Here is a 21,679-nt window from a genome sequence, read left to right on the forward strand (position 1 = left end):
AGGGGGCAACCTAAAGGTAATGGCATGTTCTGTTACTTGGGGGAAGGACCACTGCAGCTCAGCAAACATTGGCAGCTGCTACAGATGAATGTGATGACGACAGAGTCAGGAGAAAGTCCAAGGTAACTGCAAACAGACAGTGGGACAAAGCTCAGCCTCAAACAAGCATGTTTTCATCTGGCTTCAGTTCTTCACACACACACAGGCCATAGGTCAAGTTCCCTGTCAATTTATCCAGTGGGTTATTCTCTGGTAGGTTCCACATCAAGCACAGGGCATCGAAAAGGGCACAAGCCACAGGCAAGTTCCCATGCCGTCTCCCCAATTAAATCAATGGAGGCTGCAGAAGAGGTGAGGCAGCACAGGGCTGTTGAAGAACATCTAAGTGTCACTTACTCTCTACCATAGAGAAGCAATTAATGCTAACCAAGTAGGTTATGTTGTAGCTTGGCTCGTTTTCTCATAAAAATGTTCTCTTCTGAACTCTAGCAGACTCCTCATGCAACTGAGTCTCATGGGGTGGTCAGGCAGAACATTGAGTAGCTTCTGAAATCTTTGAGCTTCTCACCTCTTCCGAGGGCCTTGGCACTCCAGGAAATATCCATGGTTTCCACCTCCCATTTGGCTTTTCCCACAGTGCCCCAGTGCTACACTAGGACGGGGGGGGGGGCATTGTTTTTCTGTGCCACGGCTGCAGGTTAAAGAAAATCTCAAACTATATTGATCCTTGTTTTAAAAATATTTTTGAAAAGTTTCCAGGCCACAAAGGAGTGCTGGAGAACGGGTGCCTGGGAGGTGTTTGTGATCCCCACCCCTGGAGTGCAGGCCCACAGCTACCCACATAGGAGGAGAGCCACGGTGGGCTCTTTGCTGAAGGCTCCCTCCCAATCCAGAGCCTACCCTCTCACTCTTCAGTACTCACCCATGGGATTTTTATCTCCCCTCCTGATCTCAATTGGTGGGGAAACATCACTAGCCTATGGCATTCTGCACTAGCAGAAGACTCAAAGGCAGCCCCATAGAGTCCATCCATAATCATTCCTTCTGATTTCTTTTTTAATGCATTACTGTGCTTGTACTTTATCTGTTGTAAACCACATTGACTGTACTCTATACATAAAGTTGAAATATCAATTAATAAATTAAACCTTGACATAAAATAGAATATTTGAAACAGGGTAGTAACTAAGGGACAGAGACAGACAGACAGAGAGAGAGTTGGAATATGGCCTCCTTTGCCTCTAACATTGTGCATGTCCTTCAGTAGATGTCGTGGTTTGCCTTGAATTTTCCATGTGACAAATATTGTTAGCCAGAGAACAAAAATATTATGAGTCGGAATCTAAAATGTTTATTAATCTTATTACAAAGTTTTTATTATAAAATAGCCCAATTCTGAACATGTTTGCTTACATAACAGAATTAGCCGCTAGGTGGCAGTAAAGGTTTAGTTTAGGAGAAGCAGGAGAGGGATTTGCCGTCATCCTTCGAGAGACAATGGGGACAGGGGACCCGTTCCGGGGTGTGGCTGCTGTGGCTGCGGACAGCTTCTAGAAGCTGTGTGCAGAATGGGGATCCAAGGTGGGCAAACTGTCGCAGAAGGAGCACAAGGTGTCCCCCACCAGAGGCCCTACCCCTCCGCTAACTCCCCAGATACACCCCAGATACGGCTTTAACATCTCCAGTTCCAGTCCCCAGCATCGCCTGCTAAATAATCCCAGGCTATACTGGGACGACAGAGGACAAGATGGTTGGACAGTGTTCTCGAAGCTACGAACATGAGTTTGACCCAACTGCGGGAGGCAGTGCAAGACAGGAGTGCCTGGCATGCTCTGGTCCATGGGGTCACGAAGAGTCGGACACGACTAAACAACAACATACTGGGAAAGGTTTAGAATGCTCAGAATAGTGACATGGAGGAACGTGGGATGCGAATCCAAGACACTGCGATGCAAAGAGAAGGACCACCATCTACTAAGCCACATCTCCAATGCCTCCAGGGGCTGCCCACTCCACTTTGCCACCTGAAGTGAAACAGGAATGTGCTGGAACTTGGTGACTTGCCACTCATCTTCTCACAACAATGCTGCATTGGGGGGGGGGGTGTTCTAGTGGCAGCAGAAGCAGTGGGGCAGCCAGGGGGCACTTGGCTGACTAGCAGTACATGTGAAAAGGACCTTGGGGTCTTGGTGGACCACAAGCTCAACATGAGTCAACCGTGTGATGCAGCAGCAAAAAAGCTAATGCTCTTCTAGGCTGCATCCACAGAAATCGAGTGTCCAGATCAAGGGAAGTCTTAGTCCCATTCTACATTCTATTCTGCCTTGGTCAGGCCACACCTGGAATACAATACTGAGTCTGATTCTGGATGCCACAATTTAAGAAGGATCTTACATGGGTGTTGCCAGGATGTATGTTGGGAGGGGGCAGAACCAAGTTATCTGCGACAGAATTGTTCAGTTAATTAAATATTTTTTATTTATTTACTTGATGGGGGGCAGCTGCCCCCCCCACACCCATGGATGTTGACAAGCTGGAACTATGTAGAGAAGGGCGACCAAGATGATCAAGCCTGATGAGGAACGGTTGAAGGAGCTGGATATGTTTAGCCTGGAGGAGACTGAGAGGGAAGGACTCAAACCAATGGCTTCAAGTTACCAGAAAGGAGATTCCAACTAAACATCAGGAAGAACTTTCTGTCTGCAAGTGGGATGGAAGGTGGTGGACTCTCCTTCCTTGGAGGTTTTGAAGCAGAGGTTGGATGGCCATCCATCAGGCATGCCTTAGCTGAGATTCCGGCATCGCAGGGGGTTGGACTAGATGACCCTTGGGGGTCGCTTCCAATTCTACCATTCTCTGATGCCATGATTCTACCACAGACAAATGTGCTGGCAAGCTTCTATACCAGCAGTGGCTGTAGATGTAAAATGGTTATATTTTACTTCACAGGTGGGAAATCGGAATAAATGTACTACCAAAAACAAAAACCATAAATGTTGTTTGTTTGTATTTTCATGCTCTCACGTGGCTGCTGCAAAACCTTGTGTGCTTGCGCACAGGAAACTCCTGTCTGGAGGCGACCTACGGATGCTGCACAAGGCGGACCTGGCCAACGTCAGGACGGTTTTCTGCTCCTGGTCCGAAGGTTTGCTCTGTCTCTTGCAAGAGATGCGATCCTTTTAGCGGTCCTCCTTGCTGCCTCTCAGGCCAAGGCGGCAGCCCCTTCCTTCCTTCCTTCCGCGGCTGCGCTCGTGTCAGCTGGAGGCGGCTCCGGGAGCGCGCGGCCCGGCGGCGAGCAGAGGGAGCAGGTACGCGCCGTCGGTGGCGGGGAGGCGGCGGGGGTCGCGGCGGGCAGGAGGGGGCCTGGGGGCGAGCCGGGCCTCGGCCGGCGGGCAGCGGGCCAGACAGCGCTGCCCCGGGGCCGGGGTCCTTGGGCAAGGGCAGAGGGCGGGCGGGCGGGCGCCCTTGGGAGGAGTCCTTGGGCAGCCTCGGCATGGCGCCGCCCGGAGGGTCGTGTGGTACAGTGGACATTGCCAGCGGCACTCCCCCCCCTCCCGCCGCCGCCGCCGCTTCTTCTGGGGCTGCTGGGCGCTGCGCGCTCCCTTTCCGCGCCCGGGGGATCCCGAGAGGGGCGCGCAGGGATTGTGGCCTTTTCTCCACGAGCTCCTCTTGCACAGCCAGATGCTTGCTGGGTTCGGGTGGAAGAATTCGCCCACATCCCGGCCAGTTCACTGCACAATGGAGGTGGACTGCAGGCTCTTCTACAAAAAATAAATAAACAAACCCCTTCCCCTCATAATCAGACTTTTTGCAGGAAGGAGATGGACGAGAAAATGCACTGGAAAGCCCTCTGGTGGCAGGAGGGGCTCGGGGGGCTCGGGGGGCGGAAGGAAACCCAATTACAAAAATGGACCTCCTTTGGATTGTCGCACCTCATAGGTTCCTCTTGTGGCAGGAGGGGGCCTGTGGGGAGGCGATACGAAGAAGGTGGGAAATAATGATGATTTTAAAGATTAAGAAGTGGAATTAAGAATAAGAAACCCGCTATAACTATATTAGGAAATTATGAAAACCAGGAAGAAGGGATCTGAGGAAGTCACAAATATAATGTTTAAGAAAGTAAGATATTGATATTTTTTATTGTTTGTCTGTTTGTGTGTTATGTTGGAGAATTATATATGAACAGCTGGGGGAAAACCTACCCCAATCTCTCCTTGATCTTGGGGCCTCTTGGTGGCAGGGGGGGTCCGGGGGCCAGGGGGGGAGGACAAACCCGGCTTTAAAATGGACTACCTTCGACTCTCAACACTCGCAGGACCTACTTTGGCAGAAGGGGACTTGTGGGGGGAGGGGGGGAAGGTGGATGGATATGTTTGTTTCTTCTTTATGTTCTGTCTTTTTTGTGTTATTAATAAAACCAATAAAAAAATTTTTTAAAAAAAGGAAAGTGCAGGGTAATAGTTGCTCAAGGCAGGATCTGACCTCCCTGCAAACAAATCAGAATGTTGTTGGCATCTGTCTGTCTGGAGAGACAAGGGAGTGTGACCTCCCTGGGGTGGAAGCCTGGGGACAGTTTCTGGAGGTTCTGGGCTACCCAGAGGCAAGACCCCCCCCCCCAGCCTCTGAAAGCAGAGCAAGACATTTGGCGCCAGGTTGACTGCAAGGGTTGCTGGAAGGAGGCTGCAGGGTTTACTCCTGAGTCTTTTCTTCTCCTGGAGAGGTTTAAGGTCAGTGTTTTCCTTCGCCTAGATGGGCTCCCTTCCCAGGGTGACAAGCCCCATCTGCCCCACACTTGCAGAAACCACCTTCTTGACCATTGGGTCCACTCTTGGCCTTCATGGAAATCCCTAACTCACCAAGGGTTTTAAACCCACCAACTCCCCTCAACTGCTTCAGCTGGGTAGTCAATGTCATTTCCGGGAGGGGGGGGTTGCACTGTCTTGTGCTGACAGCTTCTAGGAACCACCCGTGAGAGTTGAGTGCTGGGTGGACAAACTCTCTGCAAACTTTGTGCAAACAAATCAGACCAGTGCTTGGAGGCCTTGATGTCCTGGATGTGGGCAATAGGTTGAAGCTGAATCCTGAAAAGATGGAGGTCTTTTGTGTCCCAAGTTCTCATGTCCAGGAGGTGGAGAGACATCCGGTCATGGACACGGTTGTACTCCCTTCCCTTGGATGGAACAGATCCACAGCTTTGGGATGTTGCTGGATTCAGCTGGTGGCCTTGGTGACTAGGAGAGCCTTTTTCGAGCTCTGACTGCTTCACCATCTCTTGCCCCTTTTAGAAAGACGTGGCTGTGCAGACTCCATGCTCTGGTAACTTCCAGAATAGATTGTTGCCATGCTCTATACAAGAAAGGAAGAACTTTCTGGTGGTCCTGTTTGGCAGTGGGGTGGTCTCCCTCGAGAGGTTGTGGGCTCTCCTTCCTTGGAGAATATGCAGAGGTTGGATGACCATCTGTCAGGGATGCTGTAGCTGAGATGCATCACAGAGGGCTGGACCAGATGAGCTGCTTGGGATCCCCTCCCACATTACAATTCTATGATTCTATGACTCCTTTCCACTTATACCCCACCTTTCCTCCAAAGTGCTCAAGGTGGCGCTCCTGGTTCCCCATTTCCCATGTTATCCTCACAACGACCCTGTGAGGTAGGTGAGGCTGAGAGACAATGACTGGCCAAAGGCCTCACTTGAGGGCCAAGCCATGGCTTTTACCCTGTTCTCCCAGTTCCAATTAATGTCCCACAATGTTATTCCATATTCTGGAAAGTAGGTCTAGAAGTGAAGTAGCAGGAAGACCTTTTCTCATAGCTCTGGACGTTTGTGGAAACCCTTGATAATAGTTCTGGGTGGCAAATTTCCCCTTTCCACCACCTCTGCCTATGAGACCTCCTAGTTGCCCTACCAGGTCCAGCATCCACCAGCTGCCGCTGTTATTTCCCCTTTCAAGCCAGAAGGGAGCCTGGTAGCGGAGCTCTTTTCAAGAAGGAAAGGGTTAAGCAACCCTGCCCTCATGGTCCCTCCCCCCCCCATTTTCAGGGAGACTGATTCACTTAGCTTCTCCCATGGAGCAGCTATTTTGTGCCACCCCAGTCACTTTCGGAGGATGCGACTTCACTAATGGTCTTCTGCCCTTTGAAATCTCACTTAGCCTGTAATGCTTCTGAGGTTCAGGTCTGGACCACTCACAGGAGCCATAAATGCAGCTGAGACTGAGAAGAGCACCTTCCCCAGAGCCCAGAGGAGCAGCTGTCTCTCTGCAGAGGACAAGAGGGCCGGGAAAGAGCAGCAGCATGCTTCCTCTGGTTTTTTTTTAAGGATCCTCTCCACACTGGGGCAGCAGCCTTTAAAGCTGAATCTACCAGCAGCTGAATAATTCAGCTTGCTCACCCAGGGCTTTCTGTGATGTTAAAGCCCCTTGGCCAGTCAGTGCCCAGGCATTTGGGCTTCGATAAAGCAGGAAGAGTCTTTTTCTTATTTCCCTGCCTTGGGGCTGCTGACTGACTCCAGGGTGCCAGTCCTGCCAGGCAGTCACTGGGGAGGCTTTGGCTTATGCAGGCAACACTTCCTTCCCTTCCAGGCTGCATAGCTGTGTGTGTTGAAGCTGAAGGGGGCAGTTGGTGCTTCAGGCTTCCCTCCCGCTTAGTCTCTTGCAAAGGGAGGGCCTCACGGTGAGCCAGGCAGGTCTGGCTAGAAGCCCTTTCTTTCTCCATTGTCTTCTTCCTGGCTCATCACAAAGGGGGCTGGCAGAAGGGGTAAGTAGGGCTTTCTCCATTTGTGCTAATAGACCTTGGTGTGCTTTGAAGGGTTCCCTGCAGGCAGTGAGTGGGCATCTCTTACTCGGTTTGCACAACTCTCTTCCCTTGTGGGCCTGAGCTGCTGGCGCTGTGACTCTAAATGCCTGACAGTCACAGAAGAACATCTGCAAAAGAGGCTCCTTGGGACATCTGGCTTGTCCTCTTTCTTGCCCTGGCACAGCCCATCCCTAGGAAAGGCCCCCTGGAACATGGGTGTAGACAGGGGGGGCAGGAGGGGGCAGCTGCCCCCCCCTAGAAGCAAAAAATTATTGTATTTTACAGACCATAACCAATACTTTGCCCCTCCAAAAACTGAAGTGGAAAGGGCTTTGCTTTAGCAAGAGCAGCTCTCCACTTGCTGGGGGCGGGAACACAGCTGTAACAAAAACACATCAAATAAATAAAGCAAAGTGGCTACCAGTACTTAAGCAGTTAAGACAATGGAGTTAAATATCCCTTCAGGCAAGGTCCACCCTATTCACCCTATTGTTATTCAGTGGGAGTTGTTAATGGGCATTCAGGGATCGCATTAACAGTTCTATTGGCGATTTAATGAGGGTGCAGAGGATTCAATTTGACTAAGGTGGCCCTGCAAGGCTAAAAGGAAGTGAATAAGAAGGGGGGGGGGCTGTAGCTTTGATAGACACAGTGATGTTTATAAAAAGCATTGGTGTTCCAGTCTGCCCCTCCTCCTGCATCTATATACTGTAAATCAGGGGTGGCCACCTCCCAAGAGACTCTGATCTACTCACAGAGTTAAAAACTGGGAGTGATCTACCCCCTTTTGGGGGGTTCAGGTCAAAGCTGTTGAGTTTTTTTAAGGAAGGGAAGCCCTGTTTTGGGGTGTTTAGGTCAAACTTGTTGAGCTTCTTTTAGGAGGGAGGGAGGGAGGCCCATTTTTGTTTAGGGCTTCAGGTCATAGTTCAGCTTTTTTTAGGGAGGAGGAAAAATTTGGGTGAGCTTTTTTTAGGGGTGCCAGTGATCTAGCAGTGATCTACCACAGACATCCAGTGATCTACTGATAGATCACAATCTACCTGTTGGACGTGCCTGCTGTAAATCAAGCAGAGAGAAAGCTGCTTACAAGGCTCCTGTACAGGTGTACCGGTATCTTCCTCTTGCTGCAGAGTTCTAGCATCACAGCGTCACCCAGAGGCACCCACAAATGTGAGTTATCCCTCTCTCTATTTCTTCCTTCCTTTCCTCCCTCTTCCATCCTCAATAAAATACTGGGGGGGGGCAGATAAGCCCCACATAGAAAGCCCATCAACATGGGGGGGGGAGGACTCTTTAAAATACAGTATTTACCAGTAATTTCTTTTGGGGGGGGGAGGCACCTAGGCCTCTAGGAGTTGGCTGCTATGCCTAGGACAATTCAAGAAAGCAGAATCATGCATATGCTATGGTAATATATCAATAGAATCATGGAATTGTAGTCGGAAGGGACCACAAGGGTCATCTAGTCCAACCCCCTGCAATGCAGGAATTTTTCCCCAATGTGGGGCTTGAACCCACAACATGGTTGAAATATTATGCTGATATGCAGCAACGCCTCGGAGCCATCGAGACTGCGGCCCTGTCTTGCCTCGCCCTCGCCTGCCCTGCCACCCCCTCTCCCCTGCCCGACCCTCCCATCCTCTTGCTGCAGAGTTCCAGCTTCACAGCATCACCCAGAGGCACCCACAAATATGAGGTATCCCTCTCTCTATTATTCCTTCCTTCCCTCCCTCTTCCATCCTTAATAAAATACTGGGGGGGGGCAGATAAGCCCCACATAGAAAGCCCATCAAAATGGGGGGGTGACTCTTTCAAATACGGTATTTACCAGTAATTGGGGGGGGGGAGAGGCACCTAGGCTTCTAGGATTTGGCTGCTATGCCTAGGAGTAGGACAATTCAAGAAAGCAGAATGATGCATATGCTATGGTAATATATCAATGGAATCATAGAATTGTAGTCGGAAGGGACCACAAGGGTCATCTAGTCCAACCCCCTGCAATGCAGGATTTTTCCCCCAAGGTGGGGCTTGAACCCACAACATGGTTGAAATATTATGCTGATATGCAGCAACGCCTCGGAGCTGTCGTGACTGCGGCCGTGCCTTCCCTTGCCCTCACCCACCCTGCCACCCCCTCTCGCCTGCCCGACCCTCCCGTCCTCTTGCTGCAGAGTTCCAGCATCACAGCGTCACCCAGAGGCACCCACAAATATGAGTTATCCCTCTCTCTATTTCTTCCTTCCTTCCCTCCCTCTTCCATTCTTAATAAAATATGGGGGGGGCAGATAAGCCCCACATAGAAAGCCCATCAACATGGGGGGGATGACTCTCACATACGGTATTTACTAGTATTTGGGGGGGGAGGCACCTAGGCCTCTAGGAGTTGGCTGCTATGCCTAGGAGTAGGACAATTCAAGAAAGCAGAATGATGCATATGCTATGGCAATATATCAATATAATCATAGAATTGTAGTCGGAAGGGACCACAAGGGTCATCTAGTCCAACCCCCTGCAATGCAGGAATTTTTTCCTAAGGTGGAGCTTGAACCCACAACATGGTTGAAATATTATGCTGATATGCAGCAACGCCTCGGAGCTGTCGTGACTGCGGCCGTGCCTTGCCTTGCCCTCGCCCACCCTGTCACCCCCTCTTGCCTGCCCGACCCTCCCGTCCTCTCCAGCCAAGCAGGGTAGCCGCCGCCGTTGCCAGCCCCAGAAGCACAAGGTGGCCGCTGCCGCCAAAACGATGTCGTCAGGCCAGCTGGCCCTGTAGCCCCGCCCACGTTCCCACTTTGTGGCCCCGCCCCTGAATGATCATGGCTTGCCCCCCCCTAGTTTTGATCCTGGCTACGCCCTTGCCCTGGAAACAGCTGGCAGGGAGCATCCAGGGAAGGGTTGCACCCCAGAGAGGGGGGGGGAGCTGGGCTGGGCTCTGCTGGAGACGGGCCTTTTGCTGGAGGATGAGGAGGCGCCAGGGCCAGGCTATTCCTTGGACCCAAGTGAAGGAACCCAGCTGTAGGCAAGGGGTTTCTTCCAGGGGTGCTTTCTCCATTTCTTCAGGGAAAAAGATTCAGCTTATTCGTGACCCTGCAAAAACATTCACCTGTGAAGCAGGGGCCCATTCAGTGACCCCCAAGGACAGGAAGGCTGCTTGGATGCTGCTTAGCACTCTCAGCTGTTCTAATTTTTGTTTTCTGTGCTTTATCCATTGTTTTTAGTATGGTATATATATTGTTGTGAGGTGTCTTGTAGACATTTAAGTGGAAAACATACCAACAAATGAAAAAAGAGTGCACAAGTTGGCTGCATTATTGTCAAATTCAAAATTTATTTAATAAGCATAAAAATGGCTTTTTAGAAGATAAATCAAAAATACAAGAATTACTGATTGAAAATATGAGTAAATCATTGTCAAAATTATATAAATACCTGCTCGAATGGGAACTTAAAGATGAAGTCATTAAAACCACGATGATACGATGGGCCCAAGACATAGGGAGACCTATTTATAGCGAACAGTGGGAGAGGCTATGGAAAGAAGGATTAAGATTCACAGCATGTACAGGAATAAAAGAAAACATATTAAAATTAGTTCATAGATGGCATTTAACCCCAGTGAAAATCGCTAAAATGTATAAAAGTAACTCAAACAAATGTTGGAAGTGCAAAGTCGAGGTCGGTAGCTATTACCACTGCTGGTGGCAATGCGCTAAAATTTATGAATTCTGGAATGCGGTGTATGAAAAACTAAAAAAGATGTTGAAGATGATGTTTAAAAAGAAACAGGAGCTGTTTTTATTAAGTATAGTCCCTGAAAACATCCTTGAAATTAAAAGAAATATATTGTTATATGGTAGCGCAGCAGCTAGATTACTTATAGCTAAGAATTGGAAGGGGGAGAAAATGCCAACAATTTTTGAATGGCAGGAGAAATTGGTAGAGTTCATGAACTTGGCCAAGATGACGGCAGCAATTAGAAATATTCTTAAAGAAAAATATATAATGGAATGGAAATTGGTGGAGGATTATTTGATTAAAGAAAATTTTAATATTAATCTGGTGATTTGCTTAAGCTAAAGGAGGAGTAAGGGATTATAGAAAATGAGATAAAAAAATAGAGAGATAGATATTGGAGTTAATGTAAATAAGAAGAATAGTTTTAGAGTAAGAATTTGGTAATAAAGCAAAGCAAGATTAGAAGAAAGTAAGAAAATGGAAGTTATGTATGAGTGATGGGAGTCAATTTTTAATTTGTATGTTTATTGTGTTGATTGTAATGGTTGGTTTTTGGTTTTTTTCTGATTTATGTTATTACATGTTATGAAATATTATTTTGCGTATGATCTTGTGTTTGTTTGTATTTTTCCTTTGTAAATCATGAGTTTTTTGTATTCTTTTGTATTTTTGTCTGTATTACTTTCTTTTCTTATAATTTTGTACTATTTTGAAGAGTGGAAATAAAGTTTCTTTTAATAAAAAAAAGAAAAAGAAAAAGAAAGAAAGAAAAGAAAATGCTAAAATAATAATTAAATACTGTTCATATGGCAGGCAGCATTTTCTCAAGTAAATTGTAAAGGATCTTCATTTTATGTGTCATAAGCTTTAAATCCTTCTTGGCAACTTTTTTGCTGAGCTGTTTAGCCTCCATGCTATATTTATGTATTTGATTCTCATCTATAAGTAATAAATCAGTCTTGTTCTTTTTCACTTTAATTTAATCTTATCTTATCGTCATTCCATTTCTTCATTCTAAGATAAATAAGATTTATTTTGCCTGTCATTAAAAGTGATTGTCAGCTCCACCTCCTGCCTATTTTATATTTTATAACAACTTTGATATGCGTTGGCTCCTCCTTTATTAAAGTGATTCATTCATGAAAACATGGTATGGCATCAAAATTGGGACTGACCCAGTAAAGTCTGATGGGGTTATATTTGGAACCGGGGTGGGGGGTGGGGTGGCGGTGGTGTTGGTTATTGTTCTCGTGTGCAAAGGAGGAGGAGATCTGGGCCTTGTGCTTAGAACAGTTGCCAGTATATAAAAGAGGGGTTTGGGGCAGGTGTATAACAAGCCACACCATCCCAAATTCCCCCTTCAACTGGTAAAAACCTCTTTATTATTTATGTTTGGTTATCCTGTAGGTTATTTGTATTTCTTCTGTGTGGTTTTTCAAAAGGGTCACATTTTCTCCAGGATGTTGCAGGTGTTTCAAAACGGTGATAAAAGAAACTTAGCTGCAGTAGATATCAAAGATTGGGAGGGGTGTCTGTGTCTAGGAAGCTGTTTGCAGCCCCTGCAAAAGTTGTTTCAGAAAATGGAAGTATTGTCCAAATAAAGAGAACAAAAAGGAGTAGAAACTTTGCTCTCCCAAAAGTTGAAAATAAGGGGTGCATTTTAAAATATATATATTAAGTATATAGAACAAACCTTTGCTGAAGAAGAATCAGCATGGCTTCTGCTGACCATTAGGTCCAGTTGTGGACGACTTTGGGGTTGCGGCGTTCATCTCGCTCTATAGGCCAAGGGAGCCGGCATACAGCTTCCAGGTCATGTGACCAGCATGACTAAGCCGCTTATGGCAAACCAGATCAGCACCCGGAAACACCGTTTACCTCCCCGCTGTAGCGGTACCTATTTATCTACTTGCACTTTGACGCGCTTTCGAACTGCTAGGTGGGCAGGAGCAGGGACCGAGCAACAGGAGTTCACCCCGTCGTGGGGATTCAAACCCCCCAACCTTCTGATCGGCAAGCCCTAGGCTCTGTGCAGGTTAAATAGAGGAAATAGAAGGTAGGAATAAATGGGCAATTTTCCCAAAGAAGGGAAGTGGCCAGAGGGTCATGGTGAGAGGTGCTGTTACCCATTCCTGGGAATGTGCTTGTGCCTTATATGTAGGAAGGGAATACAGGATGTGTGCTGGGAAGGGTGATGTCATTCTGGCATTCTGCCATTGCCACATGTCCATTGGTGTGTTCCATAGATGGCTAATAGATGGTTGGTATGCAGGGACCTTGTCGTCACGAAGGGACTCTCTGTTGTCTTTGCTACATTTGTTTGGTTTCTGCAGCCACTGAGGTGATGGCTCTGCCACTAGTTGGCCATAGGGTGGCATCTGTGTGGGGCTGATGTTAGTCCTGACATCATGGCTTGTAGCAGAAGGATAGGATTGGTCTTCCTGATACTTGGAAAAGAGGGCAGCTCTGCACAAGAATTTCAGAGGATGTGAGAAAGATGAAAAGGAAAGCCTCTTTGTACACAATAAAGCCCTCAATGATTCTTCATTTTCATATTACCTCTGTGCTTTCCTGTAACGTCTAATATTTTTAAAGTATTGAAATACACATAATTCCAGATTCTGCATCAAAACAAAAAAAATTAGTTACAGGTAGGTAGCCATGTTGGTCTGCCGTAGTCAAAACAAAATGTAAAAAATCCTTCCAGTAGCAGCTTAGAGACCAACTAAGTTTGTTATTGGTATGAGCTTTCGTGTGCATGCACACTTCTTCAGGTATCTTCAGGTATCTGAAATTGTGAAAGTCAACATATCACTACTGTATTTGTGTAATGTATCACAGTTGCAGTGGGTGTGCTTTATGGAGCTCTCCCCTAACAGTCAGCCTTCCTGACTTCTTTGTTCATGCCAACTCAGTAGTTTAACTTCCTCTGCATTCAGAAGAAGGAGTCCTTCTACCCTCCGTCACCTTGCGATAAGGGAAGCCTGGCCATTGGGTTGCACAGAGTCATCTAGAAAAGGGTGAAGTATTCAGCCCATGGTTTAAGGCAGTGATGGCGAACCTATGACATGCGTGTCAGACGTGACACGCAGAGCCCTCACTGCTGGCACGCACCCCATTGGCCCATTCACACTGTTGTTGTTGGTTTTTCCCCACCCACCCCCATTTGTTCTCCTGCTCCTACAGCTTGTCTCAGCTGTTAAAACCCAGAGATTGGTTTTTAACCCTTTCTGTGCTGTTTTTTTGGCGCTTTGGCAGACTATGTCGGTGCTGCATGTTAGTTCCAGCGAAGGTATTATTTGTCATTTATTTCTGTTCTCTTTCCCCCCAAAAAAAGCGCAGCAACTTTTGCACACACACACCCAAAAAAACCTCCAAAACTTTGGTCAGCAGCTCCCCCCCCCCAAAAAAAGCTCAACAACTCTGGGCACTTTGTGATAAATAATAGGTTTTTGGTTTGGTTAGGTTAAATAATTAGTTTTTGGTTTATTAAATACAGTTATATATTACAATTATACATTTTTGTTATTTAAACTATAAATATCGCAAAATTATGGTTTTTTTCTTGAAGTGACACACCACCCGAGTTATGCTCGGTTTTTTGGCGAATTTTGACACACCAAGCTCAAAAGGTTGCCCATCACTGGTTTAAGGGCTTCTTCCTGCCCTGCTTCACAAGATATGTCCCTATTGATTGCAACCCAACCTCATTGGCCCATCTCTCCCCAGGGATGACTGCATTTCTCCTGCTTCCTTGGCAGCTCAAAGCTCTTCTGTGAAAAGCAGGGAATTTGAGCATCTAATGGAGCAAAATTGATTCGACAGAAGGGGCATCCACTTTCATCCTGACTTTCTCATCTGACTGCTGACCTCTCCCCTTTTGGCAGCCATTGACAGGCAGTAGGAACTCCGAGCGAGGCGGGCGGCGGCTCAAGAGAGCGTTAGCTTTTTCCTCAGTGAGGGCGAACCTCCTGACTTGCCAGCGGCAGGACGCAACGCCAGGGACTAGCGCCGTGGCCAGTTTGAAGCGGCTCGCCGAGGAGTTTCCGCGCATTCGCCGCCGCTGCAGCGACAACAAAGGAATTGGGGAGGTGCTTCTCGCCGGGCCTCTGGGCGCCGCCCGCCGCCTGCGTTCAGAATGGCACACCAGGCAACATCTCACGGCACACTAGTGTGCTGCGGAACAGTGGTTGAAAAACACTGCCATATTCTGAGCAGAAAAAGGGGCGGCTTTAACCTTCTTCGGTTGTGCCAGTTAGAAGATATAAGATGCAACATCTATCTATCATAATGAAAAGCGACATGTTCTCCACCCCTTTACAGTAGAAGCCCCACGTGTTTCAATAGAGTCCTGCCTTTTAATACAAATTTTATAGGAAATCATCCAGAATTAATATGGTGTTTGTATTGCTTGATATCAATTTGATTTATATATTTATTTATTGGGTTATTGTTGCTGCTTTGTTTCAGGGTATCATGCAGCCTCTGCAAGCAATCCTCTGTTCCCCCCTGCTCTGAAAGTCCCTGCAAGCGGCTTTGTCATGCTGGCTACATGACCCGGAAGCTGTATGCCGGCTCCCTCGGCCAATAACGCGAGATGAGCGGTGCAACCCCAGAGTCGGTCACAACTGGACCTAATGGTCAGGGGTACCTTTACCTTTAGGACCACAGAGGCCTTGAACACTTATCCTGCAACTACCAAGTTGACTCAGGAGCCATCGGTGAGGGATCTTGCTCAAAGCTTCTTGGGAGTCTCAAGCAGAGGCTTGACAGGCATATGTCAAGAATGCTTTGATGGTGTTTCCTGCTTCGCAGGGGGTTGGACTGGATGGCCCTTGGGGTCTCTTCCAACTCTATGATTCTATGATTCTATGTGTGTAATGTCTACCAGATCATCCTTAATCATGTGCTTGTTAATATAATCAAAGAACTCTTATTCATATAATCAAAGTACTAATGGTCAGGGGTCCCTTTACCTTTACCTTTACATCCTCCTTTCGCATCCCACAGCCCTGCCATACAAATGTGAATCAGGGCTAATCAGACAACAGATGGGCCTCTTTACAGCTTTGAGGCAATTAACTCACCTTCTACTCTATAAGTTCTATAATTCCTATTTCCATGACAGTTGTTATCTAGACTTTGGTTTTGAATCCTGTTTATGCTCTTGTGTTCCCTGAAACAGATATTTTGTTATATTGCTTTTATGTCATTTTTAATGCTGTTTTTATTTTATGGCCTTTTCACTGACTTGTTGTTAGCCATCTTAGAGGTTCCATTGTTGGTGACAGAAGGCAGGGATCCAAATGTTTAAATAAATAAATAAATGTCCGACATTTTTACATACCTTTAATTTCACTTTTAGTTTAAATTATATTACACTTTGAGTGCCAAGTTGCTCATGTAGACCCTAGAGCAGGGGTCGGCAACGTGTGGCCCATGGGCCAGATGCAGCCCACAAAGCCCGTTTTACCGGCCCACAAGCTGCCCCTGAACTGAGCTGCCCGCTCAGTGAGTCCCCCATGCGCTGCGCTAAACCAGCACAGTGCAGCACGGGGACTTGCCGAGCAGCGCCGGAAATCACGTCTGTGCATGTCCAGACGCCGGAAATCGCTTCTGTGCAGGTGCGATTTTCGGCGTCTGGGCATGCACAGAAGCAAATGCTGGCGCCACGGATATGTGCAAATGTGATTTCTGGCATTGCGCTGCGCCAGCCCAGCCCACGGATGATCTCCATAGGAATGATCCAGCCCATGGCCAGTAAACCTTGCCGACGCCTGCCCTAGAGTCTATGGCAGAGGTCGGCAACCTAAGCCCCATGGGCCGGAAGCGGCCCATGAGGGTTGCTTTACTGGCCCACGAGCCACCCCCAAACAGAGCTGCCAGCTCGGTGAGTCCCCACGCACTGCGCTAAACCGGCACAGTGCAGCACAGGGACTCTCTTCCACGGCTCTGGAAATCACTTCCGCGCATGCCCAGATGCCAAAAATCGCTTCTGCGCAGGTGCAGTTTTCAGTGTCTGGGCATGCACAGACCCAATTTCCGGCGTCACATTGCGCCAGTCCGGCCCATGGAGGATCTCCATGGTAGTGATCCGGCCCATGCCCGGTAAGCCTTGCCGCCCCCTGGTCTATGGTGATCACTAACCAACTCAATTTGAAACTGAGAAGTTATGCTTGTCCAAGGTAGTGCTATTTAGGCTGCAATCTGATACCCACTCACTTGTGAGTAAGTCCCACTGAGCATGATGGGGTTTACTTCTAGGTAGACATGTAAAGTTTGGCAGAAGTAGAAATTGCATTAGCAAAATTTAGATAAGGATGAATTTCCCAAGATGTCTCTGTTCTAATTCTCAAATAGAAAGTGATAATTGGATAGTTTTGCCTTTAAACATGAACTCTCAACGGTGAGTCCTGTTTCTGGTGAGAGGCTTCTGGACACACTTTCCTTGGCATGAGGGCGTTTGTGGGTCAGCCCCAAATGCAGCTGAGAGGCAGACAACACCCACCCCAAAAACATTTCTGGCAATCCGAATGCTTTCAGTCTTTCTTGGCTGCTGGTTTGAAATCTCTGGTGCAACAGGCTGTTCCTCTTCATGCACCATTTTCCAGAAGTTTCTCCCAAGCAGGATTGCTCCCCATCACCATCCCAGGGGCAAATTTATTCTTCAAAAGCAGCCTATTAGCCTGAAGGGAAGGAACTAGAGCAAGAAAATAGCCAATGAACTATTTGAACACGGCTGTAATGTTTGAACACTTAGGATAAAATGTTAGGGGATTTCTTGAATTAATGTGATTTGTGAGCAAACTTTGCAAGTAGGGAAATTTTGCTCTGTTGGTGCTTCCATGAGCTTTAACACTGTTCACTTACATTTGCCAATGTGTCTTCTGTGCAGGGAGGAGATCAAAGGCAAGATGGTTCCTAGAACTGGACATGTGATGATGGGTAAGGTCTGCCCCACTTGGGCTATGCTTTGATCTGCTGGTTCTTGCTCTGTGGGGTTAAGCATATAGCCAGACTTTCTGGCCTGGTGAGACCTGTGGAAGCCTGGCACCTATGGCTTCCTGTAAGACAGCACACCCCAGCCGACGAGGAGAATAAACTGCTCCTCAAAGGGAGCACTTACTTCATTATAGGAATGAGGGGCTTGAAGAACATGCAGCATATTGTAGGAAAAGCATTCCAGGCCAGTAGACCACTCTGTGGAACAGGCCATCCCTAAAAAGGCCCTGTAGCTCCTTTCCTGCCTCCCTGTCTCTATAGGAGTATATGGAGAACAGGCTTGCAGGATGAGTCAAGTGATCTAAGGTCCTTTTCCAGCAGTGGCCAACAAAATGATTTTGGGAATTGGACCAGGATGGCGTGATGACAACAGTCCTGCCTACCCACCCCCCAGTCAGCTGGGATTCCCTGGTACATGGACACCGAACTTGGTGGCTTTAGCCAGGATCACAATTGACCTCTGTGCATTTGTCAGCCTCGGTGTCTCAGTAAATTTTAAAGGCACCACCACTTATAGGGAAGGTGTTGCGTGGCTTGGATCATATCGACTGCCATTTTTCGTACCTTGTTCAGTGCTGTGCTATCTCCACCCTCCATTCCTATGAGTTCTTTCTTTGAGTTCCTGTCTTTGTAATGCAAGTGTGATACAAATGTTGGCTCCTTCTCACGGCAGCAGGTCTTTGTTTCAGATGCCCAGCCATGCCAACCCTTGACCCTACTCCTGTGTAACCCCTGCCTTGGCCAGAAAGTACCTTCTGTTTTAAGTAGACTGCATGAGAGAGGAACTTGCAGGAGAATGCCCTTATGGTCTCCTGGCTTTCTATTGCCAGTGCTGTAGGGTTTTGCCTGGTGTCGTGATGAAGTTTCCCCAGGGTCTGAATGCCCCTCTCTCCTCGTGCTCCCCAGCCTTTGTTGATACCATGCAGCAGAGATGCCAGATCCAGCCACAGATCTTGAGCTACTTCAACACGGGTCCTTTGCTGCAGACGCCCAGCGCCGAGGACTTGGACATGGCGTACTCCGTGATGCATGTGGAGCCCAAAGTTCTGCGTGGCTTGGAGACAGCCCTTGTCGAGAGCCCCCTCCCAGGAGGCTTTGATGAGAACGCCACAGCACAGACCCAAACGCTGCGAGATTTTGAAAAGGTAAGCAGTCTGGAAGCACAGCCCCCCAACAGTTAAACCACATATTGTCCCTGAGCCCATTGGAAATTCCCTGAACTGGGACTGAAGCAACAAGACTAAAAATCCCCCCCCCCAGGAAGAAGTGCTTTTGTTTTGAAGATCTTGCATTTTTTCAGCACTCCAACTCCAGTATGTGATTAATGGGACAATGGGATTCTTATACAACAAGCATAATCTATTGTAATTTGAGCTATCCTGCAAAATACATCGCAGTCCTTTCTCTCCTGCAAATTTCTAATAGATGTCTGCCAAGTTTGCAGAGAGGTCAGCGTGGTTTGACTGCCAGGTGGGAAGAAGTATAGCAGCAGCCTAGGAAGCTTTAATAATTTCGGCCTCCCACCCCATACCTTGAGGAAAGAATCTTAACCTGCCAAGGGAAGGCTGGAACAATATTGGCATATCTGAGTGGGAACCAAGGAAACTGCAGATTTTCTGGCTCTTCAGGCCTCACTACTGATCACCTGACAGTTTATATTACCGTAGTTGCTGGTCCACTGAAATACTGGCAAGGTTTGCAACCCTGGCCACAGGCCTTGTTTGGAGGTCCACCTGAGCCTTGGAATTGTTAGGCTTGCTAGGCCCATGAAGGGAAGGGAGCTGAGGTTTTTTTTTTCCTTTCCTCAGAGGCAGAATTATGTGCTGGAACCAGATCTCCAGCGGCACTTGAGGGGTTCTCCTCTCCTTCCCCGTCATGCTGTGCCTTGACCATGTTACTCACCCCCCACCTGGCCCAGGCGCAATCTCTCTGCCTCCCTCTGCAGGGAGTGGGGCTGCCCTAGGCGCACTGTTTCCCTCAGAGCTCTTAATCTCCTGCAGTTGGCGAGCGAGGGCTGCCGATCTCTCCCCAGCCTAGCTCAGATTACACCACTTGCGAAGGGGTTCATGCAGGATGAGCGCCTGCCAAGGATTCCTCAAATACCTCCTGGAGGTAAAAAAAGAAATGGACCTGCCCTCTGCTCCAGAGTTGAGCAGCAGCCCCAGAGCTGAAGGGCAGCTGACGCCTGGCGCTTTGAGCTCATCCCAATGTCTCCATAGGCCTCCCAGGCCCATTTTTCTGGGCTCCCCCTCTTTTCTCGGCTTCACAATGTTACTGCAGTGAAAGGGGTGAGAGGAGATTTCCACCCCATGGATCGCCCACCATGTCTAATGGCTACCGTACTCTGTCTCAGCACCTCAATGACTTGAAGAAAGAGAACTTCAGCCTCAAGCTGCGCATCTACTTCTTGGAGGAGCGCATGCAGCAGAAGTATGAGCCCAGCGGGGAGGACGTCCACAGGCGGGTGAGCAAACAGCAGGGACTGGGGAGTGCAGAGTCTGAGCTTGTTGGGCCCCGGAGGCAGAGCTGGGCGAGAGTTTTCTAGTCTACTTAACTGAAGAAAAGTCACTTTATGGAGCTAACAATACTTCAGTGTGTTGGGCTGCTGCCTAGGCTGGCAGTTTTGCCATGGTGTCCCTTAGAAGTTGGACTCTGGCTGGAGCCTGTCCTTCTGTCAGGAATCGTCTTAGTCAGGGAGAAGGGGGGTCACTGCTACTTACCAGAGATAGCTGTTGAACCTGCAGAGTTTGTGTTGTTTCACTTTGTGAACAAACTGCAGCTCTAAGTATAATAGTCTTTTATGTTCTTGGTAATTCAATCAGACAACTTTGTTAATGTCCACCAAACTTAGAATTCTGAAACGCTGAGCATTGGAGAATAAAATACTTTGTGACAATAGAACAGAATGTATAGCATCGAAATATAAAAATGCAGTATCTGGGCAATTGAAACTCATCTTGTGAGGATAATAGTTGCAAGCATTCTCTCGGGATATGCAAAACGGTTTTCTCTAAAAGGTTCGTTTGTGGAAGGTGCTTGATTTATGGATTTGATTTTGGGGGGTTTCTGGCTAATGGGTCAATTCCATCTGCATGAGCGGGTGGAAAGAGAGCTTGGACGTTGGAATGTATCCAGAGGAGAGGAAAGTGTGACTTTTGGTTGTTGGTCAGAAATATCACAGGAGGGAGGATTTGAAGGGTCTGCTACTGCTTTGGGGAATGGGATGGTGCTGTACAGAGAAGTACTGCTACTTGTCACCCATGTATTTGTAAATCAAGTGTTTCAAAAATTATGTCCTTTTCCAATACTTTCCCCCAACCCTGTAAATCTCTCTACTGCTCAGAGAAGAGGGGAATATGCAACAATATTTTAAAACAGTGGTTTTCAAACTGTGTTTGGAGAAGATCTGGTGGTTCTCTGAAGTTTGCCAGGGTTTTCTCAGAGTGAGTGTCAGAAAAGGTGGGAAGCTTATCTGAAGAGCAGCTTGCTGACCACGATCAACCTTCTTTTGCAATGTGCACACAGGAGAATGTGGGGACCTTATAGGGCACACGCTCCATTTGTTTGGTGTGGTGGCAAGGGCCAGGGAGCCTTGCCAGTGCTCCGGGTTAACCAAGGGTGTATCCTAGCCTAGAACATACCCCCAATCTTCTGCCATGTGCTGTGATTCCTCAGCAGAAGAGGCAACAGGAAAAAATTCGTTGGAGGTGGAAAACTTTAAAAACCAGCCTTTAGAGCATCTTAGTCAGGCATGTCACCAGGCTCTAAGGGAGTGGTGTTTGACTTACTCCCTACCCACAAAAGGGTGTTCACTCAAAGCAAGTGTACGTATCTGTTTAGTTAGCCAGAGAACTTGAAAGAAATGGACGTGGAAAGTTGTAATGGAATGAAGGCGGCGCATGAAAGAAGCCTGTGTGGACATGTCAGATGTTGTGGGGGATTCGCACTCTTCAGACAGAGTTGGAGCCTGGTTGGAGGTAGCTTGAAAGTGCCATATATGATTCCATCTCAGAAACTTCATGGGCTGTAAATTGGAAACTAGGTTGGGACCCTCTGCCCTCTGAATCAAACCAAACAACACTTAAACCTAGGATTGCATTCACGGTGCTCTACTAGTTCCAGTCTCAACAGGGGTGCAGTGAGGACC

General features: G+C 47.8%; 1 protein-coding gene across 4 annotated transcripts in view; it reads left to right on the top strand.

Annotated features, from left to right (window-relative positions):
- Positions 1–3,043: 3,043 nt before the first annotated feature.
- PDE4DIP (phosphodiesterase 4D interacting protein) overlaps positions 3,044–21,679 on the top strand; it is a 104,195-nt gene continuing 85,559 nt past the window's right edge. Inside the window, exons 1-5 of one of the 4 annotated variants that reach the window (XM_088674833.1) lie at positions 3,044–3,145; positions 15,001–15,251; positions 17,426–17,475; positions 18,439–18,677; positions 19,886–19,996. In XM_088674833.1, the coding sequence (XP_088530959.1) occupies positions 17,445–17,475; positions 18,439–18,677; positions 19,886–19,996 (381 nt within the window). In that variant the 5' untranslated portion in view covers positions 3,044–3,145; positions 15,001–15,251; positions 17,426–17,444. Of the gene's footprint in view, positions 3,309–15,000; positions 15,252–17,425; positions 17,476–18,438; positions 18,678–19,885; positions 19,997–21,679 lie in introns of those variants that run through there. The other 3 variants (XM_088674832.1, XM_088674834.1, XM_035102110.3) reach the window with 3 other exon arrangements.

This window comes from Zootoca vivipara, chromosome 7 (genome assembly GCF_965207765.1).
Source record: "Zootoca vivipara chromosome 7, rZooViv2.hap1.1, whole genome shotgun sequence".
In the NCBI taxonomy this organism is placed as follows: domain Eukaryota; kingdom Metazoa; phylum Chordata; class Lepidosauria; order Squamata; family Lacertidae; genus Zootoca; species Zootoca vivipara.